Source organism: Oryzias latipes, chromosome 2 (genome assembly GCF_002234675.1).
Source record: "Oryzias latipes chromosome 2, ASM223467v1".
Classification (NCBI taxonomy): domain Eukaryota; kingdom Metazoa; phylum Chordata; class Actinopteri; order Beloniformes; family Adrianichthyidae; genus Oryzias; species Oryzias latipes.
In genome coordinates this window covers 14,442,947-14,465,647 of record NC_019860.2, presented here as the reverse complement: position 1 = coordinate 14,465,647, position 22,701 = coordinate 14,442,947, and the positions used below count along the sequence as shown (strand labels likewise).

Below are 22,701 nucleotides of genomic sequence, written 5' to 3'. Positions count from 1 at the left end.
GCCACTCAGCAGTTCGTTTTCCGTTTTTGTTTTACTTCAATTGTTTTTTTGTTTTTTTTTTCAATGGCCCTTTAAGGCCTCCGTAGTTTGAAGTGAGCAGACAAGTTATAAATACAACTAATAGGGCAAAAAGGTATGAAAAACCAAGGCAGCGCAGAGGTTAATGAAAAGAAGACGTGAAAATATTAAACAAGAAAGAGATGAGGCAACAAAGTGTAAATTTAGGAGACTTTCAAATTCTAGACAAAACTTTAGAACCTACATTGCACAACAGGTCCTATATGTGTGTTAGCAAAGATTTAACTGTGTCCATGTTTTTTGTTTTTTCTGGAGAAATCACTTCAGGCGCAGGATGGAGACATTTGTCCTGACTGGAATTGTAAGTGGAAGGTCTGAAGAAACCTTCAAGTGGTCTGCGGGAGGAAAAAAAAAAAAAGCATACAGATTTCTTTGTCTTTCCTGTCCTTTTTTTTCATGGCTCATGCCTTAATTTGAGTCACAGAGAGTTTCCTCCACAAAAACACAAGCATCTTGTTGATTGTGGTTCTTGGTTGTGGGACAGAAATTCGGTCCTAATGAGACCACAGAATGTGCCGATGGGAAGCCGCAATCGTTGTGCGCTACCGGAAACGCACAAGAGGCAGCAAAACAGGAAATAAAAACTTTTCAAAAAAATAAAAACAACAACTTTGAAGCTTCAATGCACGTTGAGGAACTCAAGGTCCGAGTGAATCCAAGAAATTATTAAACTAACAGGAACTGATCATGGAAGGAGTTAAAAGAAGGAAAAAACTAAAGAAACTGGCAAACAAAAAAAAAAAAAATTGTATTAATAAAAGAAATAACAACCAACAAAAAACAGCATTAAGCCGAAAGGAAACAAGGAAAGAGCAAAAAATTTTAGAAACATATATATCTAATTTATTGTTATCAGTAAACATACCAGAGAACAAAACATGGGAATTAAAATGACAAGTTATCCTAACGAAAACATCTATCTAAGAACTGCACACACTGACATATTCTTTATGAATTTATCCCTAAAGGTCATTCATAGATGGATGGATTTCTGGACAACAGAAGCTACAAATTACAACTGCTGGTGCCCTTGTAGCATCTTTATTTTTTATTTATCCTGTTGACAGTCATGTAGCCAAGAGGACCCAAGTCTGGGTTTCCCTGTGCCGGTCCCCAGCCGGGAAAAATACAGGTGTTGTGCCAGGAAGGACATCCGGGGTAAAAATCTCTGCTGCTGATTCGCTGTAGTGACCCTTGAAGGGATATGCCGAAAGGTGAACAACAACATACCCTGTTGACAGCAAGTAAACATTGGTCGGACAGGATAAGAAATCCCTTCGTTCAGCATGCGGACACAGTTTGTGCTTTTAAAGGTTTAGCACAAAACTTCCTGTTAACCAAAACTCACAGTTACGGTTGACCAAGACATGTTGGGCCGACTCCAATCCGCAGGATCTACCACCTGGCTTATTTTTTAGCTATCCCTTCTCAGTGCTGGTTACCTGGATTAGATGATTCTGACTGACTAAACACACTCGATCCTGGTAGGAAAGAGCAGGTAATAGATTTCAAGATTGACAAAGTAAGCCCACCCCCACTTCCTGTCAACCAAGCTAGCTGTCTCGCTAGCTTGCACACCCCCAACTGAACATTCTACAAAAACGGCGAGCAATATTGGAGCTATCCAGCCGTGCAGTTTAGCGCTCGGACGAGGAAAACGAAGATGTACATGGATCTGGTCGTCTACAAGTGGATGCATCAGAATGGGGCAGAGCCTGTGGCCCACCCAACAAATTAACATAACGAAATACTCCGAAATGCAATGTTGACCATCATGAGAAAAATGCTATAAAACATGTTAAAAACACCAAAACCACCATTCTCTATTGGATTGGGTCTTTAAACTATTCATATTAAGACATCAAATAACACTACTCCAAGTTTAGATATGGGCAAAAAAAACCAAAACAACAAGTTTGTTGTTTACCAAAATAATTTCAGCAATTACAGTACATCCAGAAAACCCAAACGTGTGCGTAAAAATCATGTCATGCTTATACGTTTTAGAATTTATTCGTATTTGTTACCTAAAATGCCTATTGTTCAATACTTTGTTTTGATGACGATGATAGTTACAGCCTGTTTTGCGATGTTTTGCAATGTACGATAGGATTGGACTTGGGGAAGGGGATCAGTTTGGAATTAATTAAGTGGGTGCTGCTCCCTCCAGAGGATCCTGTAGTGTAGCAATGGATTATAACTGGAATAGATTATGACATTATGAGATTACTTTTCTACTTTGACAATTTCTTAGGATGTTAATAGGACCATGTGAGGAAAACTGATAAAAGATGTCTGAATGAAGGGAAGCAAACATTGTCTTTTCTTTAGAAGAATAAGATCTCTGTCATTTGGAATAGGCAACAACTGTGCCAGGCTTTCACTCTTCCCATAGCAAATCTAAGTCACACAAGGAGTTGGCACCGAATTCCTCGGCACAACCTAAGCCAACCATGCACATCATTAGGAAGCAATGCCGGGGGTGGTTCAAAAGTCTGTCCTGCCAAGCGTTCGAAAGCATCGCCGCAGACAACAGGGCTCTAACAAGCTTGTAGAATGATGACCAATAAAGCCCTTAGTTTGCACCCAAATTGTGCGTTTTCTGCCCCACTGTTGTGATTGTAAATATTAGGATAGTATGCAAACTGGAACAACAGAAGCCCCTCTGTAGAGTCGGCGTGCAAACAAAATGTCAGGCTTGTGTCACTGCCAGTTTCAATGCCTGGGAAGGAAAAGAGGAAGACAAAAAGAGAAGACGGCACGCTTTTTCTTTCGTCTCCAGGCCGAAAAACAACGTCATCTTTGTTCGACCCATCCAGATAATCATCTGAGCACTTATTCAGACGGCGACTATCATGAGTGGTAGTGTACTGGTGTCTAAGGCCTTGGAAAAGCGTTCCAACACCCCCACGCGTCAAATAGTCATCTATAAAGCTTCCTCTGAGACTGTCCAGGCAAATAACAGCCTGAACCTCAATGTCATACTCACTCAACTGCAATTATTTTTCTCCGGAGCCATATTTTACGCCGAAGGTTGGAGGAAAACCACGCATATCTGCATCAGCGCGCCGTAAACAGTCCCAACTAAAGCCTGACTAAGACCAACTCGTTATTTCAATGTTGACTAATTCACTCCCACCACAATTGCTAGAGCTGTCAAAGCATCCGCGGTCTAGACTGATACTACCAAAGAAGACTTAATTAGCTTGTGATGAATTTTCATTTCCGTCTACAAAGCCTTGGCTGGTTTCTTGGCCCCGTGTGTGCCAGCTGACGAGCCCTCTGTAATTTGATAGTGGAATCCATGTTCTACCCCCCCATCCCCCCTCCACAGCCATTCCACAGGAGAGGGCGTCTTTAAATGCCAAGGGATACACACAAACACACACGTGTTGAAGGAAGCATTTGTCATACACAGTTCAAAAGCCACATGTGAGTCGCACGATTCGGACTATACCGACAGCATGGAACGGCCACTTCGTTGCAAAAGGTGAATCGTCTTGGTGCATTCCAGATTCCCAGAGAATTAAGGGACATTTTCCCTGAATGATTTTTAACTGATCGTCCATTTACTTGCGTTTTATTCCTCATAACAGGCGACTATTCTTGGTGCATCACTCACACCTTAAAACCTTCATTGCAACTGCCGTTACCGGTGGATCCCATGGACAGACCTGTAAGGGGTCACGCAGGTCAAGGTTGTTGACCTTCTATGGGCAATCTGTGGGTGACAGGTCGTAATGAGACACAGGCATGTTGTATAGCTTTTTTTTTTTTAACTTTCTAACCCCCTAAACCCCTTAGCGCTGTTCAAGTCATAAGCAGCCTAGCTATTTCAAATGAGGAAATTAGACAGTGTGTAGTTTGTATGGCCATACTACGGGTACTTGCGCATCGTGAACATTCACCCATGGTCAGCAAGGAGCCAGTACTCGCACCTTACTAACGACCACACTGTGCCGTAAGGACACCGTACAACAGCATCACCCATACGTCATAAGTGTGAACAACTTAGATCAGCCTTACAAATACCTGACAGCACACTTAACGTTCTCACGACAATCGTACGGTCCAATTTTATGACGTCCCTTGAGGAGGCTTTACACACCCGAGAGACACACCCACTCTCCCATTAAAACACTTCTATCTACGACACTCCACGGACCCAGTCAACCCAAAAACCTAAACAGGTCAACCCCTGTACAAGTGGCTACAAGGGGTTCACACCAGGGTCAAGTCAAATTTCCACCGACACCCTGTAGGTTAACAGCATCGGTGGCGGTCGTTGTTAACCCGGGCCTCGACCGGGTTAACAACGACCGCCACCGATGCTGTTAACCTACAGGGTGTCGGTGGAAATTTGACTTGACCCTGGTGTGAACCCCTTGTAGCCATGGTTCACACCAGGGATGTGACGTTAAACATATGGTGGTTACAGTGGACTGTCTCTACCCAGTACTAGCGCACCTATGCCACCTGTCGAAGCGGTACAAATCTTATGGAATCTTTCTCTTTCACAGCTCTATTCCGATGTGTGAAAGACTTGGTGTCTTCTAATTCTATCAGGGCACAAACCGCAATTGTTTAGTTGTCCTTCATGATCAATTTTCAAATGGTTGGTACTTCCGTGAAGTGAAAGGGACGCCATCCATGCGTCATCTCCAATCCAGAGTCCCTGATTGGTCAAAGTTTAACTTGATTAAACTCTCAACACCTGTTCAATGGCGACGCATCTGCACCTAGAGCCTGTCCTAAAAAGTATCGTACCGACACGTGAACATGAGAATATAGAATACATAAGCCCAAACATTTACATAGACTTTTCATTGGAAGTGGTTGCATGAGCGTGCGTTGCCAAAGGCGATGTGAACGTAGCTTCAGGTTTAAGACATGGGTGTCAGCATTTCTTATACCCTCCAATACTTGTGTTGTTGTTTTTTTTTCTTTATTTGGCTCCATACTTTTTGGGAACGTAGCTTTTTCCTGAAGTCCCAAAAGAAAATGAACATTTTTTAAGTTCTATTCTGCGTTGTAATTCCAGAAAGTCTCTATCAAACCAAATTTAACATCACACACTTTGCTGTCAGTATTGGAATTTTTTTTCAATTAATATTTTATCCTGGAAATGAGTACAGCTTTCCCCTAAAATAATACATTTTTTAAAATGTATATGTCTACAAATTGTGGTCAATTTCTGGTAGAATAATTTAGAATTCATGGGACTTGTTTCTATCACCAAGAAGAAAACTTACTGTGCTAAAGCTGAAAGGATCAAGGAAAAGAAACTCAGGAATTTGTACTTTTTAGGTTATTTTATTGCTTCCCATTGTATTTCAGTTAGCCTCTGGGTCAAGATTTTTATCCGATACTATTTACTTTTAAGTTTTCAATGTTTTTTAATCCAACCAGCTCCTGTTTTAAGTTTTGTTTCAGTTTTTTTGTTTAGGGTTTCATACCACAGGTAGTTTTTTTTTTTTTTTTTAAAGTAATTTAATTGAATTGACAGTCGTCATCTCCACTCTGCACGCTTGTACTACATACGGCATTTCACTTCCTTTTTAACTGAAGAAGCATTTATTCTGTTGGCATTTTTAAAAGAAAGAAGAGGAGTTTTACAATAAAGCAGAATCGGAGACTTCCTTTGAAGTCAGCAGAACCTTTTAACCAAAACTTAGCTTTTACTTCTGCTGTCAATCACTTCTGCACTTCTGCAAAACATCAGTCTGAACGTTTATGGAGGGAAAAAAAAAAAAGAGAGAAGCGAACATTTCTAAGGGTTTTCGTTTCTACCTGCAAGACAATAAATGAAGGCAAATCGATTTGCTGCAACTTTATTTTCTGCTCAAAGAAAAACAAACCCGTCCAAGAAAATCAGAGGAAACTCAATCAATTCTTCTTCTTGTTTTTTTTTTTCTTTTTCTAGAGGTTTTCAGCACTTTTGCTGCTTTAAACGGATCCCAAAGCAAAGAAAGTTCTTGGTTCTAAGCATCCCCCTAGAAGGGATTCGTTCTGGGACTTCAGAAGGAACACGCGTGTTCCTGCTAGAACATCCACTGGCTCCAGGTGCGAGGAGAGCCCGCTGAGCTTCTCACACGCTTGGTAAACATGAGCGTGATCTCCCTGAGTGAGACAGAAACAAATATCGACTCAGTAGACGCCCACGCACGATGAACTTTTTTTTCCCCCCAAGAGGCATAGCTGGGATTCTTGGTCGGAATTTGCATCACAAATATCTGGAATGGGAGGGTAAATAAAGCAGGGAGGGTGCCACTTTGCCTCCCCATCCATTCATACCGACTAGAGCAGTCATCCATCCAGGCATCCATCCACACCAGCAGGGGAGTGTGTGCTGGACTTGTCCTTGGATGGGGAATTGGGGGGAAAAAAAAAAAAAAGAAAGACGCATCCTCCAACGTCCCATTTCTGGAAGAATTCAAAAATCTTTGCTCTGCTTCGCACTTCAGCACCCCCTCCATCTCCTCTGAAAGTCCTTGTCAATCAGCAAACTTGCTTTCAGCAGGAACCCACCCCGCGCGCGCGTGCGCCCCACAGGGGAGCCGCGAGAGGAAATCCACCAAGCAGATATTTGCCCTAAACTTCCCCACGCTTCCTGAGCAGGGGTTGCAAGAACATTAAAGTGAATTTCGTCAGGGGACTCGCACCACGGGGGTCCCTGATGATAATAAAAAAAAAGAGCCCCGCGCTGCCCCTGAGACTGGATCGGCTTAGTCTAAATTATTCAGTCAGGAAAGGAAAAGAAAAAAAAACCATCTGAGATCACTTGAGAGAAATTCACGCAATTGGGGAAGAAGCAAGAAGAGCCTGATGGAGAGATGAGAAACAGCCTTTACGCACGAGGCTGCTCCATCAGCATCAACTCCATCTCAAGTTTCACCTGGACCCAAAGCGCACGCGGGAGACGCGCACTCACCTGACTGCGCTGCGCTCCAGCGGATCAGTGCCAGAGTGACGAGGACGCACGCCGGGAACTTCATCTTTTCTTTTAGGTGTTGTCGTAAAAAAAACAAAAATAAAAAAAAACAACTCCAATAAAAAACTCCACGGAACTCACATGTCCAATTAAGATATCCCCGCTCGTTCACGCGCGCTGGTGCAGGAGAAAACCAAACAGCCCCAGAGAAGGATGGCTGAAGAGGAGGATGAAGAGGACGCTTCTTCTGGAGGAGACGCCTTTTGGAGAGCTTTTTTTTTTCCCTCCACACCCCCCTCTTTTCGGATTTTACGCGCAGCGCTGCGTTTAGGTCTGTTTCCACCACGGACATTCAGAGACACTCACACTGCCATCGCGCCGGCAGAGGGAGGGGGGGGGGGGGGCACGGAGGAGTAGGATGAGAGGGGGGGGGGTGTACCCGCCCTCTTTTTTGTGACTGGCACCCCCTTGATCCAATTAAATCCTTAGGAATAAACAAATTAAATTAAAAAATAGATTATTTTCCCCCTTTGTAGCTCCACCCACTTTACTTTTCCCCTTTTCTGATTGGCTATTGAATTCCACATTACACCTGTGATCTACAGGAGATGATTTCATACTTTTTTGGGTTATAGTTTCTGCAAGTTAAATCTAAGAATAAAATCTTAGGAGGATCACAAATTTAATTAAATTTTTTTATTTTTCAATTAAATTCTTTTCATAATTTGACAAAAGCAGCATTTTAATAAAAATTTTCCTGTAAATATCATTGCTCATAAATGTGTGATAATATATTAGTTAATAGATTATTTATGTTTTATTGTGTTGGTTTGTTTACATGTTTACATAAAGTGTTGGAACACATTTCTCAAGTTAAAACGAAGTGAAATGTGACACAAGCTCCGAAAAGGCCTATTTAATGTGATTTGTCGCCCCCTAGTGGATTCTTTTGAAACTATAATTATTATTATTTATTTATTTTGCCAAGGACTGCATGGTGTAATTGATTTAAATTCATTTGTAATTATCTACTTCGTATATTCAGACTAATAAAATGCATAAAAAAGCACAAATAATTATTTATTGGGATGAATTACAAAGCTCCATCAATGCAAGATTGCCCCTTTTGTGGAAGACTGTCACAAAAAAAAAGAAGATAAGGGCTACATGATGGGCATTATGGCTCTTAAAAGTCATAAATAAGTAACGGGCATGAATGTGACTCACGAGCATTTACTTCAAAGAAGTAATGGCACGTTGGCGGACAGAGAGTACGGATTACAGACGTGTTCTGCTCACAATTAAAGCCTTATTTGTTTTTCGTGCATGATTTAGGACATGCGGTGTTCTTTCCACTCAAGTGTGGTGCTAATTTTGGAGCCCGGCCCTGCTATGTGCCCTCCTGCGTCGCCCGCCAAGGGGTTCAGATGACACTGACGGTGGAAGGAAGGAGACCAGAGGGGGGGGTTCTTTTTGTAACAGTTCCTGAAAGTGCGGATAATCTGCTCCTCACGTTGGTCTGGAATTAGGCCGAAACGCAAATGAGAAGCACGCTGCCGACCTCCAGGGAGTGAGGGCAGCACTTTTTTTTTTTTTTTTTTTTACGAAGCTCCTGCCCAGCATGGCTTCACAGGGCCCCTCGCTCCTCAAAGCAGGACTACTGATGCTGCTGGCTGGTGAGTCCAAGTCCAAAGTGTCATTTTCTTTCTATTTTTCAAAATAAAAGCACTGGAAAGATAAGTATGAGACACACATTTGTTGGAACTTTTTAATAAAGGTTTCATTCAATAAATGTGAGATATTTGAGGGGAAAAATAGGAGACACAACAATAAAAAAGCATCAGGAATGTAAATACAAAATCTAATTAAACCACTTTAATGAGCAAAAATATGTTTGCATAATTAGAGACAAATATATTTAAAAAAAACAAACGATTTTTTTGCACAGCAAGATTCTGTACTTTTTTACATTCAGTTTCCAAATTTATTTCAGAAGAACTTTGCTTTTCCCAAGCAAAATAAAAAAAATGATAAAAGTTTACAGAAAACACACATTTTTAGGAACCGAGTGCAAAAAATTGTTAATAAAAAAATAATAAAAAAAATAAAACCATAAAGAAACAGGTGGCAACAAAAATAACCAAAAACAATAACACTTCCAAAACAAATTTCTTCAGAAAAATCAACAAAAGAACAACAAATCTGTCTACACAAAAAATTGTAGAGAAACAAAACAAAACAAAAAAATACTAATAATAAACAAATGGGGGGAAAAAAAAGGAACAAAAAAGTAAAACTACAGACCGGATGCATCAGGGGCGTCGAGTTTCAATGTTAAGTCAATGTACAGACGCCATCTGAGGTCCTGCGGCGCAATTTGGGCAACACTGCGAGGTTGTAGCACCAATCAGGGGCTCCTATTTTGGCATGTGATGTTTTCTCGCTCAGCGGTAGAAAAAAATAATCCATTATTGCTCCTTGATGCCATGGTTTCTGTCCTGAATTTCCATCCATTTTCTTAACCCGCTGGGTTTGCCGGAGACTTTCCCAGAAAGTGTCGGGCGAAGACAGGGTTCGCCCTGGAAAGGTCGCCAGCCTGTCACAGAGCCAATAAAGCTGGAGCTCAACGGCGGCCACAGCGGCTGAGCTCGCTAGCTTGCTTGCTACGCAGACACTGATGGAATTTTTTTTCCCATGAAAACAATAATTAAACCATCCTCTAGATTAGTGTTTTTTAACCAGTGGGCACAGGAAATTGCCCTCATTAGCTGATCTTAAAACATTTTCCATCTCCAGGATGTCAGCTCTGTGTTCATCCAAACAGGCCCTGATAAAACACTGAGAAATTAGGAATATGAAAGATCGTAAAATACTTTTTTCTTTGTGTTTATTTGATTCTATTAAAGACATTTTGATAAGAATGACGGTACCGCAATTTAGCCGTAGCTTCAGCTGTTTTCGGAAAAGTGCCGCCCCTTTAACTGTCTCCACCAATCATTCTTGGAGGCTGAATCACACGTCATCAGTCTGACCAATCAGAAGTGGTTAAAGTCTTCACTTCCTTGTTCTGATTCTGCAAATAAAGTCACTCAGTTCCAAAAAAAAATACCAGCTAAATCTCATATTTAGCGGTGTAGCTTTCCACAGAATCCGGTATCAGACGCAAGTCTGTTTGCGTTCGTGGGCTGTTTGCACTACATCTCCCATGGTGCATTTTGTTAAAGTGACAGCATCTCAGCGCACAATGAGTCTTCCTTTGACGTCTTGAAACAACAACGGACACACATCAAACAGTTTTTAAATCTTCTAACCTAACTTTTATTACATCTTTTAGAAAAAACAGCTGCAACTTCCAGCATAATTATCCCAAAAATGTATGTGAGATTGCAGAGGGGCTGTAGATCAATCCAGACTGTGAGTTTCTTCCTTTTTTTTGGATGCTGGTGTGCCACGGGATTTTTGACAAGGTTAAAGTGTACCGTGGCTCAAAAAAGGTTGAAAAACACTGATCTAGAGTGTCTAAAAACCAACGTGGGACAGAAAGTCACCAAACTGGGTCACAGAAACGCGGAAAGCAGCCGTCACTCAGACCCAGCGCCGGTCGCCGGAATGAAGCTCACCGTACCAGGAGAGTCTCTGAATGATCTCATGAACCCAGACATGGAAACCGGATTACGGATGCTCTCTGGAGATACAGCCGATCTCTAATTTTCGGACAGCAAATTTGAAGCGCGTCAAAAGAGAAGCGTCCGATTTGACTCACAGATGGCGTCCGTTGTGAACGCAGCTTCAGAGTTTGAGAAGAAATGAGAGACGCAACAGTAAAAAAGTATCAGGAATATAAAATAAATTTAGAAAGAAACCACATTCATCAGCAAAAAAGTATATACATTTTATTGGTTTAAAAATTTTGTCCTTCAAATTCAAAAGTAAAACTAATGGAAAACTTTAAAAATGTTAAAAAGTTAATTTGCCTCATTTGGTATTTTAGAATTTTAAACAGAATCTGATTTAAAAAAAAAAAAAGAAGAACTACAAATACACAAAAAGTAACAGAAAGCAACAAAAACAAACATGAGACTGAGGGTTTTGATGGACAAAATTGGAGATGCAGCATTAAAAAAGCAACAGTACAGCTGCTATCTCACATTTGCACAGTTTGTATGACTGAATGAAATGTTTCACATGTTAGTCTGAATGCATAAGTATCCATGTGCTATAATTAGTTGTATTGTGTACATGTTGACATGTTTGTATGTGAAGAATTTTGGAGCCAACAGGTAGGTTTGTAACAGTTGAGCATGTGTGTGGACAGGCCCCGCCCCTTTTAGATTTAGATTTATGATCCATCTGTGGGCGAGCCTGGTCGGGCCAATGTTTGCAACACTTCTTGTGGACCCCCTCTTCACCTGGGTGTCCTCCTCCTAAGCCGGGACGGCTGGCCCCTGCCTTGCTCCTTCCTGGACCAACCGTGGGCCGGGTGGGTGGTTGCCTGGAGCATGGGATGGGTCTCCCTTGGGGGGTCCTGGCTAGCACCTGGGGTTGGGGGATGCCCAGTACTCCTGGGTGGTGGTGAGGTGCTCGTCTGGGGCTGTGGCCACTCTTTTGGGGTGGGGCCCCTGCGTTGGGCCCTCTCAGCACGGCAGGGCGGTGGTTCTCCTGGTTGGGCTAGAGCTTGCACTCTCTGTCTTCCCATGCCTCCTTGTTGTCTGGCTTTGGGGGCCCCTGTGGCGGTCCTGGCCTGGGTGGCGGTTGTTCTCTGTCTGCTACCGTGGGGTGGTGGTTCTTGCTGCATGCCGCTGCTGCTGCTGCGTCGGGGGTCTTGGTGTGGGAATGACTGGGCACTCTCCCTCCTTCTTTTCACATTCCATCATCCATTTTAGAAGAACATAAACACTCACTTGAGCACAGGTGTTAGCTCACCTTTGCACTAATATATTGCGTGATTGAATGAAATAGTTCACACTAGTTGGTTTGAATGCATAAGTATGTGTGTGTGAACAGTATTTGTGTTGTGTACATGTTGACATGTGAACATTTTTGGAGCCAACAGGTATGTTTATAACATTTGAGTGTGTGTGTGGACAGACCCCGCCCTTATAGACTTGTTTTATATCTGAACCTCACTGTAGTGATTATAATCATCCAGCAACTTGTTGCTTTATGCTGCTTCATGGTTTGACCGCCCCCCCCTTCTATAATCTCTCTAACATCCCTCTCTCTTCCCTCCTTTCCTTTTCCGTCCGGTCCAACACAAAATATTTTAATATGATTAAAATGAATAAAGTTTGGCCTCGATTACAAAAGGGGTTTATTCAGTCATACCTCTGGTTTGTCAGAAGATTCATAACCCCTGTTGTTAAAGTAAAATATGTCCAACACAAGAGGATTTCATCTCTCATCTGTTTGCCCAGCTGTTGGACAGGACAGATTTAAAAAATAAAAAGATTTATGATACATTTAAACATGACCATAATGTTAATAAACTTCCAGCAACTTGTTGCTTTATGCTTTGACCCCCCCCCCTTTTCTATAACCCCACCAACATCCCTCTCTCTTCTTCCCTCCTTTTTTTTCCACAAGCATGGTTGTTGCTTGTTAGTGCTGGTGCAAAACCATGCGGTCCAACACAAAAATATTACAAATATAATTAATATAAATAAAGTTGAACCTAAATTACAAAAGGGGTTTATTCAAATAAACTCCTTTTGTGTCAAAAGATTTTGTTAAAGTAAAATATGTCCAACACAAGAGGCTTTCAACTCTCATCTGTTTGCTCAGCTGTTGGACAGGACAAGTTAAAAAAAAGTATCAGGACTGTAAAAAAAGTTTCAAAATAAAACACTTTCATTAGCAAAAATACATAAATCCACAAGAATCATATTTTAAAAACACTTAACATTATTTTTTATTTTCTAATATCAGTTTCCTGTTTGTTTTTTGTTTATTTTGTAAAGAGAAAATTAACTTAAGGCTAACAGAAAACAAGAATTAAAAAATAAAATTAATTTGCATCGTTGTGTACTCAATTTCAGGATTTTTTCTCAGAAAAATCGGATTCTGAAAGTCCACTTGACAAACAAAGTTGAAAACATCAAAGAACTGCAAAAAAAACAACAGAAGCAACGAAATTAAAGATAAACAAACAACAACAAAAAATGCAATAACACTTGCACAGAAGATCCCCAACCTTTAAAACTGATTGTGGAAAGAAAATGAAACTGTTGTTTTGATGTTTAGTTTGAGTTAAAGAAACGACAAAAATAATCTCGCTTTTTTTTCCCTTTTGGGTGTAAAACTGGGAGCTTCGGAGGTTCAAGCTGCAGCATTTTGCCAAGCACAAAAGCTCTTTTATTCGCCATGTTTGCCGTTTTTCTTTTCCTTCTAAAAAATTGAAAGCAGAAGCGGAGTTTGTCTGTCAGAGACAGATTTTCCCAGCAGCCTTTGCGTGCAGACACTTTGGCGAAGCTTCCTCCTAACTTAGTGATAATCAATTCTGTAGAAACTCAAAAAAATAAAAAATAACCCACACACACACATATAAAAATAATAGACGTTTTTTGTTTCGTTCTGTGAGTCTCTATTGATTTCCGCATTCTCCTCGTCGGTGCGTTTCTTTCCGAACCTCCATGTCGACAAATTCCATCTCCCTTTGAGCATCTGGGTGCCCAGGGAGAGCCAGGCGAGCCAGAGCAAACATAATGGGCTCACAGCTGGCCCTTATCTGCCCAGCGCAGACCGAGATCCCCACGTTTCTTGATTCCAACTCCAACCTGTTTGCTTCCACACGGGCCCTTATCAGCCTCCTTCCTTCTCCCACTCGGCACTACACTCAGTTCGGGGTCCTGCGGGAGGGCCTGCCTTCACATTAGGAGGCTTTTTGCACACAACTCCCCCAGTAAACAAATGGGATTGGGTTTTCCGACCCCAAATTAAAAGCTTTTCTTCGTGCGTAACAGCCTAATAGGGAACAAACGAGCCAGCAGGAACAGGTTTTGCCGAGACTCGACCTCGTTTGTTGCACAAACAAACTGCTAATTATGGAAGATTTGAACACGTGTGGATCACGGTGGTGCCTCTTTTGTGTATTCACAAATAAATGTTTGTATTATTTTTTTATTTTGCTGGTTTTGTCTAATTGCTAATCAAATGCTTCTATAGAAGTATTTGGTTTTCTTGACCTCTCCTTTGATTCGTTCGCAGCTCAGATCCTCCCGCCGGCGTCTGGCTGCAACCGAGGCGCCTACGAAATAAAGATTGACGAATTCTGCCAGGCCAAGTTCAGGCTGGACATGATGGGATTGGAGCGCAGCGCGTGGTGCAGCTGGCCCACAACAATGAAGTGAGTTTGACCCCTACTCTGTGAAAAGCAACCATTAAATCGCACAAAATAAAGAGGAATACATCAAATATTTCCAAATAGTTCCTCAAGAAAATTGTAAACATTTCGTAAATAAGCCATTAAATCTGGCCGGCCTAAATGGAATCATTTATACTGATAATGATGTCCTACGGGTCAAAAATGACCCACCCTTTGAAAGCCCCAAATAAAACAAGATAATTGAATTTTAAATATGTGTTTGTGTAACTGTGCATTGCAGAGAGGTTTGTGTGTGGCCTTTGAACTTTTTTAGTAAGCAAATGCTTTTATAATTCACAGGTCAAAAATGACCCACCCTATTAAAGCCCCAAATAAAACAACATCATTGAATTTTAAATCTCTGTGTGTGTGTGTAACTGTGAATTACAGAGAGTATGTGTGACCTTTGAACTTTTTTTGTAAATCAAATGCTTTCATAATTCATGGGTCAAAAATGACCCACCCTGTTAAAGACCCAAATAAAGCAACATCATTGAATTTCAAATCTGTGTGTGTTTGTAACTGTGAATTACAGAGAGTCTGTGTGACCTTTGAACTTTTTTGGTAATCAAATACTTTTACATTTCACGGGTCAAAAATGACCCACCCTACTAAAGCCCCAAATAAAGCAATATCATTGAATTTTAAATCTGTGTGTGTGTGTAACTGTGACGTAAAGAGAGTTTGCATGTGGCCTTTGAACTTTTTTGGTAATCAAATGCTTTTGTTGTTCACCGGTCAAAAATGATCCATAAGACAATCTTAGTACCCTGGTGGTGTATAGCCCACTTGTAAATAAATATATTTAAACAAAGTACTACTTTTTCTAATGAGCGAGCCCTGGAGTAGCAAAAATCAAAACATTTCAAGTTGGAGAGGGATCAGTTAAGGTTACCACAACTAAATATGGTAGTGGATGTTCCACAAGTCAACACAAGGGTTAAGGTTTTAGTAACTCTGTGTCCCCATAGATGGCAAACTACAAATACATTAATCTTTGTTTAGTTACAGAAAGTTATTCTGTATGCATGTGGTGTTAGAAGATTTGTTGTTTTTCTGACGTTCATGTGTTTTTCTATTCGGACAGTCATTTTTCCCGATATTTTAATAACACCATACGAATGCAGCATTTCTCTACGTTTGCATTTTTTTCCATATTGGGCATCAACCCGTTGGTGCAATTGATCCAAAATGTTCTGTTTTAAAACGTATTTATTCATTTTCAATCAAAATTAAAACACGTTTTTTTTCCAGATTAATGTTATTTATTTCCCATATGAATTGGATTATCAAAACATTTCACGCATCTCCTCCTGATCTGGCCCTTCTATCAAATTCTAGACCTCGTTGTGGCTCACGAGTCAGAAAGTGTGGCTACCCCTTACTTAGGGTATCAGCCTTTTTTAATTACTTTTATTTTGTCATGTGTTTACGTCCAAAACGTTCTTTAGAGTGGATGAACATTTTGGATTAAACCATTTAAGTTCATTGCCTAGACCCTATACTGATAGTTTTTATGGTCAGGATAGGATTTGGATCACCAACCGCAACAGATTCGATGTCATCTTCATGCTAGTAATGCCCTACTGTTGTCACAACTGCCTTTAGGGCTGGATACGGGCTGTCTGCGGGCAACAAGCGGGCAAAAATGGGTGGCCTTCATAAAATATCAAAGCCGCAGCACCTTACTAATGACCAGAATGTAGTGAAAGCATTGCCTGTGCATCACAACTGTGTGTATCCTTACAAATACCTCTCCATAAACCTAGCACACACTCAACAATGGTACGTTCCATTTTCATGCCATGCTGCACCTCTCCACAAACCTCCATGGGCCCAGAAAACCCTTGAAGTCGAAGCTTGTTTTGGACAACGGGGTCCCCAAATGAGAAATCCAATGGAACCACCCCAAAACCCGTAACTGACCCAGAAATGCCACAGTAATATCCTAGAGTAAAACAAAAAAAAAAACTCAAAAGGTGCAAAAAACATATACTTTGTTTGGGATTACCAATAAATTTAACTAAGTTGTCCCTGACTGAAGACAGAAGGACATTTTTTGGTAAACAATTAATCTCTAATGCAACACAGGCATCCACATTTTTGGAAACTTAAAGCTAGTTTCACCTTAGACTATCAGGTAGTTTCATTTCCTTACTCAGTTGTGAGTCAACCAAGCCACTGTTGGGGAAAGGCAGGGTACATCCTGAACAGGTTGCCAGTTTGTTGCAGGGTCACATAACCCCACACACGCACACATTCACACATAGGGGTAATTTAGGGACAGTAATTGACCTAAAGGCTGTTTTCCATTGCTCCATTTGTGTTGCGACTATGTTGTGTTTGAAAAAAACCCAACAACCCTTAATTAATAAATGGGAATGTTTACATAATCTCTGTCATGCATGCGTTCTGAGTTCTATTTCCAGTTCGTTGACGCGTCAATGTCACAGGAAAAAGCCAGAGAAAAAGGAAACTGATTTGGGTTTCAAAGTAAAAACTTCCTTTGTACTTTTAAAATAAAAGTTTATAACTTTTTTTTTTATATATACATGAGATGAAGGGCCTACTCGAGAACGCATCAACACAACGGATATCACCAGCGTCTATTTTCGCCGTGGACAACAAAAGTGTAATTTTGGAAGTAGTACAAAAACGTCATTTATGACACAAAACATGCGTTTTACAAGGACTGGGTGAGGAAGGAGGGGCCTGATTGCTTATGTTTTGAATAAACAAAGAAAGCAGGACACGGGGTTGGTAGGACAAACCACGCCTCCTGGAACTAAAGGAGGATAGACCTGACAGGCAACAGAGACAATGAAAGGTCAGTGACAGTTGTGAGACGGACTCCCCATACAAAGCAACGCACCAGTGTAAATCCGGGGTAAAAAGCATAATTTTGGACCCACCCATAGATGAGGAGATCATGCAAACTCAACACGAAGGTTCCAGTAGAGATTTGAACCATGGCCTTCTCACTGTAAGGTGAGAGCGCTAACTGCTACACCACCATACAGCCCAGAATCAATACTTACTCATTATCTAGCTAACTTTATCTAGCTGTTTACAATCGTGTTTGAAGCTCATTTTGCAGTTGCATTTAAACAAACTGGCGTTTCATCTTTTTGTTAAAAGTTGTCTTACCAGAGTAGTCGAGATGACTGTTGTTGTAAATTTTCGCTATATAAATAAAATTGAATTGAATTGAATAGTCATTGTCTGAGATCCTTTGCAGTGCAGCTTTATGACTCATGCTTTAAATGTCAGGGGAGTCAGCCTTGAAATGGATGTCTGCAGTGAAAAAAAGAGGGCAGAGTTTCCAAGAAAAGGAACAAAAAAACAAGAAATTAACTGTATTTCAAGAGATGTATTTATGGCTTTTAAAATGTCAAAGAGTCCTGTAGTATAGCATTGGGCAGTGTCCTTATAAGCAACAAGACAAACAGGAAAATAAGAACTATATAAAGAAAAAAAGTCACGGAATTTAGGCAATTGGACTTGTCGTCTCTTACTAATTCCATTGCATGTGTTAGAAGCCAGACCGCCCGTGTTGAAGCGTCTCTCTGCTTGGTGGCTTCTTTTCCAAAAACACACCAGTGGTTGTGAAAGGATTCAGACAGGAAGATGAAAGGCACTGAGGGACCCACGAGAGAAGATGCTGTCAAAAGTGTGCGATGTGGCCTCCAGGTCCACTGCCCGCTCATGGTTCAGCACAAAACAAGTGAAAGTGGCCCTTTTTGTGTGTAGTGTGTACATGTTTTTGTGCTTTTCTTCACTTAAAAAAAAAATATTTTTTTTGTTGCTTTGCTGCCATTAAACTGCTTGCAAAAATGTCTCAGCAACTTTTTTTTTGTGTAAAAGTCCATCACAATTCAGCTTTTTGATTTAATTACAAATCACTCCAAGTGCTCTTTTACTTATTATTGTGTTGTTTTTTCGCCAAAAAAAAAAAAAAACCTGTGTCGAACATGATTTCTGCAAAATGCCACGAATTCATTAAAAACAATCAGCTCTGCCACACCACAAGCGGCGCTGTTGGCATAGAATGGGCGCAGAGCCCACCCGCAATTCCCATCCTCTTTCTGTTTACACTTTCTCCGGCCAGCAAACAGCTCCTTACACCCTGTTAGCTGTGCAACAAAAATGGCGAGCAATTTTGGACCTATCCAAAACCTACAGTTTTGAGTCAGTTTCCAGCTCGGACAATGAAAAACAAAGACGTGGGATCTATATCCTTGCAAGTGGATGTATCAGAAAGGGGCGGAGCAGAGAACTAACGCTAATGACTAATAGGAATTTGTTGTTAGCATTTGGGGCTAACAGTAGTATATCAAGATACTCCATCACGCCTGCTGAGTATGTCATGATAATAACCACAACATTAGCCTTGGAAGCTAACAATTAAGGTGGATGATGTTTTGAAACTTAGCGTAAACATTATAGGCTACACTATGATATGGGAATGTCGTAATGATTATATAGTCTAATATGCTAATGGCTATGTTAAAAATTAAAAGTTGGCAAATTTTTGTTTTTCAAAAGCAAACATTCAAACTGCTAGTACGAATGTAAAATTATTGTTTTACGATTTTTTTGTCTTGCGACTTGAAGTAACATTTACGTACCAAATAAGGTGGATAAAAAGGAGTAGCTTCTTCTGAAGAATAATGTTAATTACCACATTGTGCTTGAAGGCTCCAAAGAGCTGGCTTCTTTTGAACTAAAATAGCTACTTGGATAAGACGCGAAGCCAGTTCTAGTTAAACCTTTAAAGTCTGGTTGTGATGATGAACATCCATCCTATACTATGACCCAGATGAAGGAGAATCCTCAAAGGCATACAGGTTAAACCTGATCACTTGGAACATTCTACAGACTCTGACACTTTTTGGTTGACGCATTTCCGGTGTCCAAGGCGTGCTTGAAGGATTTGAGATCTCAACACTGCAGCATGACTATTTATGTTGAGGGTTGTGGCATGCTCAATTTGCAACAGCCCCCATTTAAAAAGTGGTAGAGGATGCTGCTAAGAAAGTAGCAGTGTTCAAATTTTAGGAACATTTTGGTGTCTGTTTAGGAATATTAGTGGTAATCAACTAACATTAAAGGAAATCATCTGTTGTGTTGTGTATCGTCAATAATAATCCATAATAAATGATGGATTATCGTTTTTGTTGTAGCTTGAGCTGATGTAGCATGCTGATGGTAATGGAGCGAATTTAGCATGAAAATAGCCTCAAAGTGCATAAGTAGAAGCTTTAATTTTTACATTTTCTGTCATTTAACATTTTTTTAAACTGTAGATTTGTCAAATATAAACTCTTCAGAGTTTGATTCTTTATTTATTTTTCTGTTGCAGCTAATGTAGCATGTTCATGGTAATGTCGGGAAAAACGATATAAGACATCTCAACAATGAAATACATTTTTTCCCCTCATCTACACATTTTTTTAAACACTTGCTGTGCAGTGTACGCAGTTAGCATGTGCATACAGCGTAAGTGTGTATTTATAAGGGCTATTACAGTAGTCATGACTGATAAGATGTTTTTTTTTCACTTTAATTTGCTTATTTTCGTCAACCCTTTAACTTTGTTGTTAAGTTTGTTGGAAACACCTATATAACATGCGCTCTTCGACCTGCCATAACCACAGGTTGCATTAGCACACCACATTTGTAAAGTGTAATATATCAATGCAGGAGTAGTTTATTCCCGCTACAGAATTAGCTGGAATTGCGTAAACTGTGTAAGAGTAACGATATTCGAAATGATGTCAATGCTGGAGCTAAGGGATAACTCTGCACCTGATCTTTGAGACCTCAAATTAGTTCTATTTGTTATTCAGTTTTCTCACAAACCGACATAATTACGTTCTACAATCGAATTATTTGACATTGTTTACACATTTTAGTTGTGGCTATTTTAATTAATTAAGGTTTTCCTTGAAAGTGGTCAGACGTCATTGAGTACTCAGCTCATTTCAAGCCAGTGAACGGTGAACAATGAAGGTTAAAGACTGGACCATTTGGTCGTTTGGCATCCAGCAAAGCATTGAAGTGAAACCTGAAACAGGATCTCTGCATGTTATGGTGGATTGCCCCACCGAGCAGCAAGAGTGCAACTACATTGGTTTGCATCTCCATTTCTCAGTCTGCCACCAGAGTGGTTATATTTAGCTGTGTAAAGCCTTCTGGTAATTCTAGAAACTCACTTTACTCTAGTTTTTTTTTTTTTTTCAATCAACAGGAATCCCCCCTTCTGTGATTCCATTCCAAGAGGACAATTCAAAGACAAACTATAAATAGAAGTTTTAGCAAAACTAACCAGATTCAGAAACCTATATTGGCAAAAAAATTCTGACAATGTTTATTTGATGGCTTAGTAGTCACATGTACCCGTATGGGGCGGTTAACCAGCTTTTTGGATCATGGACAGGTGTCTTCCAGTTCCCTTGTGGCTCGTATGGCCACCCTAAGTGATATTATTAAAATGGAACATACCATTGTCCTGCGTCCGGTACATTTATTATAGAGTATCTGTAAGGATATTGGAAGTTGCACGCACTTGAGATGTTTGGGTGACGATGTAGGGCGGTGCCCTTCCATGCACTCTAGTCGTTGGGAAGGTGTACATGTACTTACATGTTCTTTAAGTGTTTACTACGACCTATTGACCACATTTGTAGAAAAAATGAGCTGACTGGTCTACGATCTTAAAATCTTGTTCACAATTTTCGCCCGTATCCATCCATTAGGGCAGTTGTGATCAAAGCTAAGTTCACACTGGGCATGTGATGCTCATTGCAGAAAGCGATAAATGGTGCTTCCACTGAACAAACAAGGAGGAAATTCTTCTTTTTCTACTGTTTACTAGAGCAAGTCTAACACCTAGAGTTGGAACAGACTAAGTGCAAATATCGCAAATCTTGGTCCAGGCTTTTTCTTTCACAGTTCTCTTCTGATGTATTAAAAAGACTTGGTATCATGTGATTATGGACAAACACAAACCACAAATATTGATTTTGAAACAGTTGGCCCTATGCATTTTTATAAAAGGATGCTATCTATACGTCGCTACCAATTCCGAGTCTCAGATTGCTCAAAAGTTCAGTTGGTTCAACTTCCAACACAAGTTCAATGTATGTGTACACATGATATTTTTGAATTAAGAAGCCTGAAACACACATGTCGGGGAATTTACATAGACTTTTTATTAAAAGTGGTTGTCTGTACACACCTAGAGCTGAGGGCAGTGTGAACGTTGCCTAAGGCAAAAAACTTATAACAAAACAAGGCTTAGTTGTGCTTTGTCGCCCCCTGCAGGATATATGAGGAACTTACAAACTGCACCCATCAGGTGGCTTTAAAGATGGACTGCTTTTGGCCCAACGCTGTCGTCGATCACTTCTTTATGCGGGTTCACACGGACTACTTCAGCGACTGCGCTCTGACCGGACGGCTCCTTCACGACCCTCCAATCAGCATCCTCGCACCGTTCATCGCAGTGCCGGTGCTGATGACCCTTCTCATGACCGCCGCCGTGGTGTGGAGGAGTAAACGCACAGAAGGGATGCTCTAACAAGAATCGGAACTTGAAGACAGCCTTGTGTGTGAAGTGTGAAGTTGGGCTGTCATAAACAGATTTATGCTAAAAATGTTTGAGATATGCCAAGCTTGGTTTAAAAATACAGTTTTGTGACAATGTAAACATGCTCTTTTGAGGTTGTGGGACTTTGAGGTGTTGAATTTTAATTACCATCTGTTCTCATGGCCCAAAACAATTTGTACACTCATAAATAACAGCACAGAGGAGGGCACTAGGAGATCCCCAGCCTGCTCTGATAAATGAATTGTTACAAGTGAAGACCCTTAATGTGAGAAAGGCAGTACAAAGAAAACCCTCAAAGAAAATAAAAATAAAAAGTTTTCTTTTTAATACAAAGCCTAAATATGACGTCATGTTGATTTATTATTGTTTTTTCATCTGTGCTCTGTAATCTTGTTTTTCAGATATGTGTTTTTAGTGCTACGTTTACATCGCGCATGTTAAAGAGCATTTATGGTGTTCACACTAGACAAACAGGGAGGGACTTCTTTTTTTTAGCGTAACTACCGCAACCTACAGTTGGTGCGAAAGGTGAAAGTGGGGCAGATCGAGGGAATTTTGCTCTAGGCTTTTTCTTTCACAGCTCTATTCCGACATATGAAAGATTTGGTGTCATATAATTCCAGCCATCCACACATCCAAAAAACACCATCCATAGGTCAGTACCAAATCCAAGTCCCTGATTGGTTAAAGTTCAACCTAGTTTTACCTTCAACGCGTGTT

General features: G+C 40.5%; 2 protein-coding genes across 4 annotated transcripts in view; one reads left to right on the top strand and one right to left on the bottom strand.

The window, feature by feature from the left end:
- LOC101165379 (receptor tyrosine-protein kinase erbB-4) overlaps positions 1 to 7,382 on the bottom strand; it is a 357,518-nt gene extending 350,136 nt beyond the window's left edge. For all 3 annotated transcript variants that reach the window (XM_023964982.1, XM_023964985.1, XM_023964991.1), the window contains exon 1: positions 7,010 to 7,382. In XM_023964982.1, coding sequence (XP_023820750.1) covers positions 7,010 to 7,361 — 352 coding nt within the window. In that variant the 5' untranslated portion in view covers positions 7,362 to 7,382. The remainder of the gene's footprint in view (positions 1 to 7,009) is intronic.
- Positions 7,383 to 8,434: 1,052 nt separating this feature from the next.
- Positions 8,435 to 22,321, top strand: LOC101165131 (receptor activity-modifying protein 1). Its single transcript, XM_004066644.4, has 3 exons — positions 8,435 to 8,685; positions 14,213 to 14,351; positions 21,696 to 22,321. Exons 1-3 carry the CDS (start codon positions 8,631 to 8,633, stop codon positions 21,949 to 21,951), a joined length of 450 nt encoding a protein of 149 aa, XP_004066692.1. The 5' UTR covers positions 8,435 to 8,630; the 3' UTR covers positions 21,952 to 22,321.
- Positions 22,322 to 22,701: the final 380 nt, after the last annotated feature.